Source organism: Podarcis filfolensis, assembly GCF_964270895.1.
Source record: "Podarcis filfolensis genome assembly, chromosome: 17".
NCBI lineage: Eukaryota > Metazoa > Chordata > Lepidosauria > Squamata > Lacertidae > Podarcis > Podarcis filfolensis.
Window position 1 is genome coordinate 28,931,697 of NC_139621.1, and position 12,458 is coordinate 28,944,154.

The window sequence follows — 12,458 nt, forward strand, 5'->3', positions numbered from 1 at the left end:
ATTCGTCTACACTCAGAAGTGCATCTGAGAAGTGTCCGGGCTTCAGGTAGCATGACCAGAGCACCTGCACATGGATGAACACTTGGGGGCATGGGTTCACACATCAGCTGCCATTTGTACAGTAGTGTCTTTTGCAGATTGCAGCTGCCTGAGGGAAGTAATAGCCACAAAACTTTTTAAACACCATGTTAAGAAACCAAATTTATTTGTAAAACAGGACCTGTATATAAAAATGCTGCACAATCAAGGTATAAAAAAATACAAAATTTTTGTTTCTGATTACAATTCTAGTTGCAAGTTCAAACTCCGGAAAAGCATCTCTCTTTTCCCAGGGCTTCCGACAAGCAGGGAACACAAGCTGGTGGAACCTGGCGACGCAGGTGTTCGGATGATGTCCAAGGTGAGCCAAATCTAAGCCTCCCGTCTTGAGTGATCCTTTCTAAAACAGGTTAACAGCAGTTAACCTCAGAGGAGCTGCATATAAGTGACCCATTTTCCTTGCTTTGGGATCCAGCTTCCGTGGTTTTCAACCTGCTGAGCCCAGGTCTTCTTCCCACTGTTGTTGCCACACTCCCAGTGACCGAAGCAAACGGTGTCCAAAACCCAGTGCCACGGCACTTCCTCCAACAAATTAAGGCTCCTCTTAATTCTCCTCCTAAATATCCTTACAGTAACATGTAATATATACATTAAAAGAGACTTAAAGCAGTGCTCTAGTTTAAGCCTAGACTAACGCCTTGGTTCCTGCTAACACACATGCATTCAACGTTGATTCATGTCAAAACACCTAATGAAGATTTCATGGCAATAATTATGTTGGAAAAGTTAAGCACGTTGGGTTATAGTGTTAGCAGGAACAGAGGCTAATCTAGTTTCCTAGTCTTAAAATGTACTTCCATGATTGGTTTCTGTGACCGACCGAGAAAGGATTATTGCCCCCCCCCTTTTTTTAAAACTTGTCCTGAAATTTATTGCAAGTAGTCTGAAAAGGTTTTAAGATGTCAGATGATTTATAAAAATGAAACTGAAGCATTTAGTTACACAGCAAAGACCACCGATTAATTACAGAATGCTATGTTTCCTTCAGCAGCAATTTTAAAAGGTCTGATCCTTTGAAAGGAAGCACAGAATCAAAACAGCCATTTATAATAAAAAAATTGGTGGCCATTCAACTCTACTGGGTGTCTGCACCCGTTTAGCTAAGCTTATCTAGAACAATAGCTCTCTTTTTCCAAAAAAAAGAAAGAAAGAAAAAGATTCTCTTAAGGAGTGATCCATCCATTGAGGCATTACTTCTCTCTCTCTCTCCCCACATTTGCATTTAGTGCAATAAATTTTAAAAATTCTGCTCTGAAATATTTAACTTTACATTAACAAAAATAGTTCTTTTAAAAAAATTGTAACAAAACGGAATATATCGCATAAACAGATCATGAAATTATTCTCTGCAATTACACTGTAAGCATTTACTATTACAATAAGCCAAACAATGGAATATTAGCATTCATTATGTAGTTTAAAGTCTCAGGAATGAAGAAAGGAATTTAACACATATAAAAATGGTCAAGTTCTTATTACTGGATAGATGAAAGCTACTTAACTCGTAATGAAGTTCTTCAGGAGGCCTCTGTGCATTTGCATTAATGGGGATTGAGCCCTGTCAAACTTTGGAAGCTTCTGGAAAGCAATGTCTATCTGTAAAGGTCCCACTCTCTGACCTACACAGGCGGCAGGTGAGGTGCTACAATTGTTCCTGTTCGACTTCAGACTACGGGGCGAGATGTCAGGGAGAAGAGTTCTAGCCCAGCCTGACATGCTAGTATTCTACATACGGTGACTGGGCTTGTTCAAGCATGTGACCTACACACACAAACACAAATACCCCTTGCTATTTAAAATGGTATAGTTCAAAAGCAGTCTTGCTACTTGACCTGCTGTATGAGAAAGCCATGTAAGGAATGCAGAGCGCACTCTCAATTCTTTCCTACGAGAACCTTGCACTGTTAAACTAGGACATACATTTAATGGGAAGCCTGTCTACCTAGAAAGGCGCCCCCCTCTCTCTCTCTCAGAAATCCCAGTTACTTAAAGAGCTGGTGTAGCATAAGATTTTAACTTTTGAAGGAATTTCGAGGCACCGGATTAAGTCTTTGAAAGTTAGGCTCTCAGGGATGGGCGGAAATGTTGCCTTTTAGTTTTAGAGAGCAGGCAGCGGTTCTCTCATTTCCCGTCTTAGTGGTGCGGAACCACAGTGCTAAGATCAGAGATAAACCTCTGCCTGCACTCTCACAGCAAAAGGCAGCAGCCAAGATTTCCAGTTAATGTTAGTGCTATGGTGCTGAGTGCTGAGACCCCATATAGGAGAACCGATAGCATTAAGAGATCTTAACACTTACGCCATCAAGTGAGTGACAGGTAGACACAGTTTGCCCAAAATGGCCTTGCGGGTCAAATTCAGGTGGCCTAGCAGTTCCCCGCTGCTGATATACAGGCATAAAATGGCTGTACTGTAAACTGAACGTCCTCAACTCTTTCAATGAAGAACCCCAAGAGATATTCCCACGTGTTTTCACTATGGTAAGGGACAGCCAGACACGAACAGCAGAACTACGTCCAAGTATAGGGGCTATACCAACTTCCTAGGAAGTGGAAAGATCGGAGGCGATTTAAAGTGCAATATGGGTGGAGAACAAAGGCCACTGAACCCTTCTCTCTTAGTGTTTTTTGTCTCACATCTCCTTTTCTCTGGGTGGGGACCAAGATTTTGGATGGGGGGCTATGGGCTGAAGCAGTTTTTGGAAGGGGGAGCATCAACATTGTTCCGCAAGCCAGTGCCATGCTTCAAATACCCCAAATATAGGCATTTGGAGTGATCAAGCATACGGCCTCTGCCACCACAACATGTGTCTCGCCACTCCAATAACCAAGATAGCAGCTCGATCCTTCCTTCTCGGAGTGTGGGAAAGGTAGAAAAGGACAAAAATATTGCTATCTGGAAGTTTCTGAAGTATTCATGTGGCACTCAGGTACCATGAGCATTGAATGCACAGAGGCCACTTCAAGAACTGCTTTAGATACTAAGGCAGTGACATTATTCCCCACCCCACCTGCAAAAGATTTGTCTGCTCTTCCCCACCGTACTCCACTAATAACCAAACGTACAATGAAAACCAAGACCAAGAAATGGTTCCAACTGTAAAGAGAAACTTAAATGACTTACAGTACTTAATTTTTCTTTTTGTGTATAGTTTTGTATGGTCTCTCTCCATGTAGTCATGGATGAACAGTAACGTATATATCTGAGGCCGAGCTTTCGAAGCCTGCTGTCCAACTGCTTATTTAAAGAGTTTGCGTAGTTCAAAGGAACAATGATGTGCAAAGGGCGATACTGAAGTCAAGGGGAAATGATAAGGTGAAACAGGACAAAAATTGCATAATATAAAACTCATCCTCCCTCATATGCCTTTAGTTTGTCCTTCACAGATTCAGGGGCTGTCTCAATATCTAAATACCTGAGGAGTTGGTTAGGTTTTCTTAAAAATGTGTTAGATATAAATTGTCTAATGTGTTAATGAGGAAAAAAACTGGATTAAGTTGAACTTACTGGATCTTATTAGCATCCCATTGCGAAAAAGCAAGCAAAATCCAACATGATTAATGTATTATTCATCCCAGTTCTTTTTTTTCAAAAAAAAATCTATGAAGGATTTCCCCCTCCAGAACAGTCATTATCCATTGAGTTTTAAAGATTTATGCTCATTAAAATAACCACGAGGGAAAATTACTTGACCCACTTACGTTATTCCAAATCGGCAATCTTACACGATTCTTTTAAAATATTATGGAATCCTTCTCCAACTTGTGAAATATCTCAATCGGATTACAATCATAGCACTGCCACAAACCACAATGGTTTAGAATTTGAAATGGAACAATGATAAAAGTTGCTTGTAAAAGCCACCCGTATGAAAAGAGTACATGTTTCACAAAAATAATCATTAAAAAAGTATTAAATCCCTGTTCCTTTTCTCTGATTTTGGCTGCTTTTTAAATAATATATATATATATATATATAGATATATAGAGAGAGATAAGATAAGATAAGATAGATATTGTTTTGGAATGTTGATGGTTTCCATAATGGCTGACCAGCTTCAAGATGAACTTGCTCCAGAGGCCTGGAAAATATAAATAAGTCATAAATGAAGTTAGGAAATGATTAAAAAAGGACCCTGATGTTTACAGGCAGAAAAGCACCATCATAACCAGCACAGTAATTCTGAAAAGTTATCTGCATTTGAAATTCAAGCCGGCAAATTTAATGTAGTGCATTAATTTACTAAAGAATGGGGGGTGGGGACGTTGGTTTTTGCAACAGAATATCCTCAAGAAAATATGCGTACAGAAGTCTCGCTATATGGCAGTTCTTAGGAAATTCTACCATGTTTCATTAATTAATTGTGTTGGTAACGTATAGTGTGCTGTGTAATTACCAGGCATTTAATTTAATAATGCTTGTCTGATTTCCCCTAGTATTCTGATATTAAAAAGTGAAACATTAATTCTGAAAAGCCTCCTTTAAAAATACAAAAAATACAAAAATGCCTTTGTGGAATTCTTCTGAAACTTTAGCAATTGACACTAACGTAAAGGAAGCATAATACTGTACAAAATTTTCAGCAGGTAGCATATTCCAACAGTGGGCAGAGGCGATGGCACATAGCTGGCTTTCTGCTTTCGGTGTTGCTATGACTTACTGGGGGGAGGAAGAGGGGCAAGGGAGGGGCGCAGTGCAAACACCAGAGGGGGCACTGGATTGGCTCTGCCAGTGCATCTGCACCATGCTGAACCTCACTGGTGATGGAAAATCAAGTAAACTCTGCTGCCCCTTCCTGCTGACCAGGGACCTGCATTGAAACTATGCCTTTATTCTAAGGGATACAGTCAGACTGGCTCATACTTTCATCTAGGGTGAGAATGTCCAACAGTGCAGTAGTTTGGGGAAATGGTTGCCGATTACTACCAGAATTTTCTCCAGATTAGTCTACTGCAGGTAACTCCCAAAGATATGCTTCCTCATCATTTTGAACCTAATGACCATGGATTTCTGCATACACCTTCTTAAGCAATCACATACAGCAACAACGTTTCATACAGCACGCAATCTAAAGTATCCAAACAATCATCTAAATGCCAGTGGCTGAATAAAATCTGGGAGACATATGTACAAACTGAATCAACGAGGAATCCTGGTTTTTAAAGAGATATTACGGTACCATGGTTTCTGTTCATTTTCTATATGCAAACCCTTAAAACTTCTAATCAAATTTCAATAAAGTACAAATGCCCATCTTATGCTGATACACATGTCATATATAACTTATATATAAACACCCTATGGTGTTTGCGGGAAGGGGTTTATTGGTTTGTTTTTGTTATGTATTTTGTGTTCTTGCTTTGTATTTTTTATGTTGTGAACCACGCTGTGATCTTTAGATGAAGGATGGTACACCAATTAAATTAATAATAATATAGTTAGTGAGCTAGTTCTCCCAAAGCACAATATAGTAAGGATTGTAATCAGTGATTTTCTTAATTCCTTTAGTAACCTTGCTGGGTTGCGCATGTGTAGAGTTGAGTTTCTTTTTAACTCTGTTTCAAAATAAAATTCCATTAAAGTAACTGTTTTAACACAATTTGTATAAACAATCAATCTGATCACATTGTAAACATAAGAATCTCACACTTTTCCTGCAGTTTCCTTGAATCCTTTAACCCAATTATACATTTTGCCCAAGGATCCCACCAGTGCATTAATTGTTTTTACTACAAAGTACCAGTAGAGATAATTTTTCAGAACAGTGTATATTTAGAACATAGATTCATAAGCATAATTGAAAAATGTATGCTGCACTGACACTAAAAACTTTTCTGCTGCACCGGTTTTCAGTCCTTGGCACAATAAACAGAGATTTGATTGATATGAGAATGAAGGTCTGAAAAATAGACATATTAGTCAAACTTTTTCCAAAGTGGATATATATATATATCTACATAGTGTGATTTTTCTCTCTGGCTGAACCTAGATAAAGCAGCAAGCTGCACTAGGTTTGTTTGTACAAAGTTGTGTGCCCAATTAATAGCCCAGCTTCTGACAGCAGATTTCTAGTTGCGGTAGCGACAGCATTTTTTGGACGGATGCTACATTGCCCTGATCACCATGGGTCACGGTTGGGCCTCCGAGTTTATCGGAACGCTGCTTCCCTCTCCCTCTTTTCACAGCAGCAGAAACAGCAGGGTTGCGGCTGGGATGGGGAAGAGCAGAGGAAGAGATGGGTGGAGAAGAGGAAACTGGCGGGAGCAGTGGAGGGAGCAAGACCGGGCCTGATCAAAAGAGTCTGTGGACCTGCTGATTAGACCTAGAGGCCTCTCCACTTGTTTGTTTTGTCTTTTTCTTTTTTGGTGAACAAGTCAAGATCATAAAACACATTTTGATCTTGGCTTGTTTGAACTAACTCTAAGCAGTTTGGGTTTGGATGTATCAGGAAGCAAGTGCTTCTGATCTTCAGATAGCTATGCCAAGAGAAGAGAGAAAGGAGGAGCATGCAAGCCTGAGGATTGTGCAGAGTTATTTGTTGTTTAGCATTATGTTCCCAAAAAAATAATGTTAATTTTTAGCTTCAGCTTCAAACTGTAGCAATCAGGGCTACCGAGAGGATTGGCAGGTCCCTGAGCAAACATGCAAAAGGAATATTAGGACTTCCTTGCTGAATAAGATCAAATATCTATCTAGTCAAATATTCTGTTTCCAGCCTTGATCATGCAGAAGCTCACAGAAAGCTCAAAAGCAGAGCACCCCCTATTGCCTGGCCCCAAACATCTGGCATGCTGTTATTAGAAGTCTACAGCCTCTGCACACTTAGGTCTCATTCTGAGTGATCATTCATTACTAGTAGCCTCTGAGAAACTGAACTTTCATGAATTTATCTAATGACTTTCAGGAGGCATCTATGTTCATCTTTAATAAAGCAGCCACGTCAATGTGTTAATTGTGCTCTATGAAGCAATATCTCCCTGTGTTTGGCGTGGACCTACTGCCAATCTGTTTTATTGAGTTCTAGTGTTCTGGGAGGCTCTCACAATTTCATAAACATGAATTGGTGTTGCCCTCTGTTTTGAGTGCTATTCCGTGGTCACCCTACCATATTGTCTTCTGGGTAGTTCATATCAGACAAATTAGTCACATGGGCACCAGCACATGGGCACACTTTTAGGAATTATTACATTAATCATGTTGTATGCTTAGTTAGCCAGCAACTAGTCTTTCCTTTTCAGCTCCTTAGACCCCCTGAAGTCTAATGCATGGTTAAGACCATTGAAAAGCAAAGTGAAGGATCTTCTCCTCACTTAACTCTCATGTCAGACTTAGAAACTATTTGTGATAGCTGTCATTTACATTGATGATATCAATTAATCTTATGAGCTACTTCACAAATGCATTTGTATCAACTCATTTTTTGATAACCCACAGCCAAACATTACACCTGCTTTGAGTGAAAAGGAGTGATCAAATTATGGGGAGGGGGGACCCTTAATGAAATCCACAGGCCCCTGCCCCATGTAAATCATTCCCACCTGTGCATTTGAAAAAGAAGAGCACTGCCAACTGAGCGCCGGTGAAAAGGAATCAATACAGCTTTTCCCAATATTGGGTCCCCAGGTATGAATGAACTACAAATTCCATTATCCCTGGCCATCAGCCATGCTGGTGGACATGATGGGGTTGTAGTTCAGCAACATCTGGGGACTTGAGGTTGGAGAAACCTGGGTTAAGAGCTGGGTTAAGAGTTCTCAGTTTTCCAAGGGAGATTATAAGGGTCGCAACATCTAATTCTGAGAGGTATGAGCTCATTTGTATATGTTACTCTTGCCAAGTCAATGTATCTGGCTGCAAAAATTTGCCCCAACGTATAGTATGAACCAGCCACAAGTATTATATTGCGGCAGGGGGACAGGACATGTTTCTTCAGTATTGCTATCAATATGGAGTACATGAAATATATAATTTATTCACACTGTTTCCTGGCTTTCTCTTATCTCCAAGAATTTCATGACTTATCAAAAAGTTACTGCATGTTAAAATGGAAAAAGGACGTGTTTGAAGTGAGGGAGCCCAAATCCACATTTCTCCACCAGGCACAATGTTGAAACGCAGAAAGAACAATGGCAAAGAGAGAAGAATTAGGAGAAATGTTACTTTAGCAGGTTGAAAGGAATAACTGTATCAACTTCCTTGATGATGGAGGAATGCGTGGAAACTTAAAAAATGAGTGTTTAAGCGTCAAAATCAGGCTGAAGTGAATTGGCTTATGTGGCTGGAAATAAACAAGCTAGAATCACTCCAAATCACCTCAGAACTTATCAGCCAGATATATCAGGTACCCAGAGGCAGCAAAGTGGTGTGGAGGGAGGTCAAGTGACTCATAGCGATAGCCACTGTGCCTTCCAGAATCCTATTAGCAACTCAGTGTAATATTTTATTTTCCAACAAAAGGATAGTAAATGTCAAGTTAAAAACATGGACTAAGTTTTGAAACCCTACCACAAATAGGATACCTGGGCGCATAGTTATATATGTTTCATATTGGCTGTTTTCCCCCTCTATGTATACAGCCCAAAGGTAATTTTGAGTACCAGTAACATCACTACTGAGAGAATTCGGTTGCGCTCTGGGGTTACAGAAACACAGTAGAAGCATGAAGATACAGTTCCTTTCAGCTTACTTTTATGGGAGATGGTCTCAGCTGTGACAAAAACTCTGCCATCCAGGTGATAGGCAAGCTCACAAACAAAAAAAGCAGAACATCCTGAGTGACACAAACGACAAAGACTTCTCCTGAAGAAGCATAGTCAGTGAAAACAGAAAGGGACAGGAAGTACATGTGAAACTCTTGGAAGAGAGCAGCCACTTCTTCCAGAGGACCTACCATTGGTTTGAGCTCCCTGCCTTCGGCTCCAACTCCCCTGCCAGCTTCCTTCATTGCTTTTCTGCTGTTCTCCACAAATTCCTGAAAGACAGTAAGGAAAAGGTCCTCCATCATGACTCACGATCATAGAAAATCATTCTTCACCTGGGGGGTTGGGGCCCAATACTGAGCCTCATCTAAGATGGGTCACAATAGCAGCACTACTGCCAACCTAGCAGTTCAAAAGCACGCCAGTGCAAGTAGATATATAGGTAAAGGTAAACGGTGTTTCTGTGCACTCTGGCTTCTGTCACGGTGTCCCGTTGTGCCAGAAGCGGTTTAGTCATGCTGGCCACATGACCTGGAAAGCTGTCTGCAGACAAATGCTGGCTCCCTCGGCCTGAAAGCGAGAGGAGCGCCGCACCCCATAGTCGCCTTTGACTGGACTTAACCGTCCAGGGCTCTTTTACCTTTACCCTTTTACTACTGCCATGTAAGCAGATGATAAAATATTTAAGAAATGGTTCCCCCAAATGCCTGTTTGGGTTGGATCTGAAATGGTTGAAGACCATTGTCACAAACAGTCTTTGGAACACTGGAGAAGATAGTGGAGAGAATTTTCCTCCCTTGATTTGTCTTCCATGCTTTTAAAGAGCTGCCAGGAGGTATGACAGGTACTTGGTTCTCTTCCCCTGTGTTATGAGACCCAGGCTTCCAGATAGGGGAAACCAGTCCCTGTCAGCCAGACCACAGAACTACCACCCACTGTCCTGTTGTTTTCGTGTCCTATTGTCTTCCCAGTGCCAACTGGGTTGCTTGGGCAAGAGGTGCACTCCTGATATGCTTGTTGGGCACCCTCCTCCTCTGGTTGCCCTGGCACATTATTGCCCATGCTCTTGTAAATATTACAAGATGATGAGTTGGCTTGCAAGTAATGTCAAACCACACTTTGGTGCTGCAGGAATAAATCTGGTACTTGTGCACCCTCCCTCCCTCTCTCCACATGCTCTCTGCTTTAATGATTGTTGTTTGTTTATTACACTACTATCCACTCTTCCTCCAATGAACTCAGGGTCGCATGCAAGGTTGTCCATCTCCATGTCAGTCTCACAACAATCCTGTGTTGTGACTGGCCTTGAGGCTCCCCAGGGAACTTCATAGCCGAGTGGTGATATATAAACCACTTTGTCCCCACTCCTAACTTGACACTCTTGAGCACTAGTTTTCCATTAGTTGTGTTCTGGTTTGTGTCAAACAACAGTTTACCACAATATCTAAAGCAGAAAACCATGGTGCAGTGGTACCTCGGGTTACATACCCTTCAGGTTACAGACTCTGCTAACCCAGAAATATTACCTCGGGTTAAGAACTTTGCTTCAGGATAAGAACAGAAATTGTGCTCTGGTGGCGTGGCGGCAGCAGCAGGAGGCCCCGTTAGCTAAAGTGGTGCTTCAGGTTAAGAACAGTTTCAGGTTAAGAACAGACCTCGAGAACGAATTAAGTTCTTAACCCGAGGTACCACTGTATACTGTTTCCCTGCAAAATATGGTCAAGGGTCCAGCAAGATTCCCTAGTGCTTGCTTCTTCAGCAGAGCAAGCAGCTACAGCACAGAACCCTCAAAGAAGCAACTGATTGAGTACATGGCTCTCTCCCCCATATATACTGTACATCTTTATCTTACTGGACTGTTGCCATTAGAATCTATCTATCTATCTATCTATCTATCTATCTATCTATCTATCTATCTTGCTGGACTGCCATCACAGGAAACAAGAACTGAACTTTCAAGCACCTTCCCACGTGCCAGATTTATATGCTAAGAAAATACAGTGGCCCACAAATAGACAAGCCAAATGATGAAGCAAACCAGAACAGAGTTCCTCCTATCACTACTCTTAAGCCCTTTTCACTACACGATTCCTTGTATTCAGAAGCACACCACATTCTAAAGAACTTACCATAAGAACTTTATCCATGTAGAACTCCTTCCCAGGGCTGCCATCGTTATACTTGGTGTCAATGGCAAAACATAAGAAGAGGACGTCCACAACCATTTCATAAATGGATAGGAAGCAGTGAGCGACTAAGAATGCAAACAGGCAGACAATGATGAGCGGCAGCACCCACACCGTGTAGTCCCGTTGGTAGTTCAGCAGCATGATCCCTGCCAGGCCCGTGCAGCACACTATTAGAACCTGAAGAGCAGACAGAGAGCAAACAAAGTTGACAAGGAATATCACAAGCTTCTCGGTGTTGCCAAGCCTCTACTTAAACCAGATCTGGAGAAGACAGGGAGATACAGAAACCCCCCTGCAGAGGCAATTGTGGTCCTTTGCCTTTCTAGAATGGGTGGTGAGATACTGCACACGCATGTCATAAAATGTGTATGAAACACACAAGGAGATTCATTATTTACCATATTTTTCGCTCCATAAGGTGCACCGGACCACAAGGCACACCTAGTTTTTAGAGGGGGAAATCAAGGGGAAAAAGCCTGTCTGCTTCTCCCAGAGCTTCTTGGGGCTGCAGGGGGAAGCCTGGGTTCACCCCCCCCAGCCCCAAAGAGCAAAGAAGCCAAGACAGCCAGCGGGATCTATCCCGCTGGCTGTCTTGGCTTCTGCCATAGCCGCGTGCAGCCTCCCCCGACTGGAGAGGTTGCGCGCGGCTAAAGAGGAAGCCAAGACAACGAGCGGGATGGATCACGCTCGCTGTCTTGGCTTCTTTAGCCGTGCGCAGCCCCTTCGGCTGGGAGAGGCTGAGTACGGCTATGGCAGAAGCCAAGACAGTGAGCGGGATGGATCGCGCTCGCTGTCTTGGCTTCTTTAGCCGCGAGCAGTCTCTGCGGCCGGGAGGCTGCGCACGGCTATGGCAATTCCCCCACCTCCCGCAAAAGCCCACAGGAGCCGCGCGCTCCTTAAAGGGTGCATGGCTCCTGCGGGCTTTTCTGACTGGCCGCGTCAGTGCCTTCTCCCTCCTCGTAGAAAAGCCCGCAAGAGCCGCGTGAAGCTTGTGTGCGGCTCTTGGGGGCTTTTCCTGCCTGCCTCCCCCCTGCATTCGCTCCATAAAGTGCACACACATTTCCCCTTACTTTTTAGGAGGAAAAAAGTGCGTCTTATGGAGTGAAAAATACGGTTATTTCAAAACATTTCACAAATACACACACCGAGGGGTAGCTGAAGTTGTTTCTTAAGTCATACCTATTCTAGAGAACAGCAGCAAGAAAGCATACTGTGATCATTTGGGTAAAAAAAATGGGTATGCATGCGTGGCAAGTATCTCAAGATGACGACTACGCTGCTCTCTGAATCATTAGATTTCTCCAATCTCTTTTCTCACTTGTAAAAGGAAAGTGCTCCTTCTCCCTAAGAATCATTAGTACACGTTTTTGAAAAGTAATGGAAACCATTTCAAAGTTTCTTTTGGAAACATTTCCCCAAGAAATACATGTTAGTTTCATAAAAATTGATTTTCAGTGCATTTCCCGGCACAAA

The 12,458-nt window shown here is 42.2% G+C and overlaps 1 protein-coding gene across 2 annotated transcripts in view; it reads right to left on the reverse strand.

The window, feature by feature from the left end:
- Positions 1–188: 188 nt before the first annotated feature.
- SLC44A1 (solute carrier family 44 member 1) overlaps positions 189–12,458 on the reverse strand; it is an 83,707-nt gene continuing 71,437 nt past the window's right edge. The window contains exons 14-16 of one of the 2 annotated variants that reach the window (XM_083593270.1): positions 10,926–11,162; positions 8,988–9,068; positions 189–4,178 (exon numbers count right to left, since the gene is read on the reverse strand). In XM_083593270.1, the coding sequence (XP_083449396.1) occupies positions 4,155–4,178; positions 8,988–9,068; positions 10,926–11,162 (342 nt within the window). In that variant the 3' untranslated portion in view covers positions 189–4,154. Of the gene's footprint in view, positions 4,179–8,763; positions 9,069–10,925; positions 11,163–12,458 lie in introns of those variants that run through there. The other variant, XM_083593269.1, reaches the window with a different exon arrangement.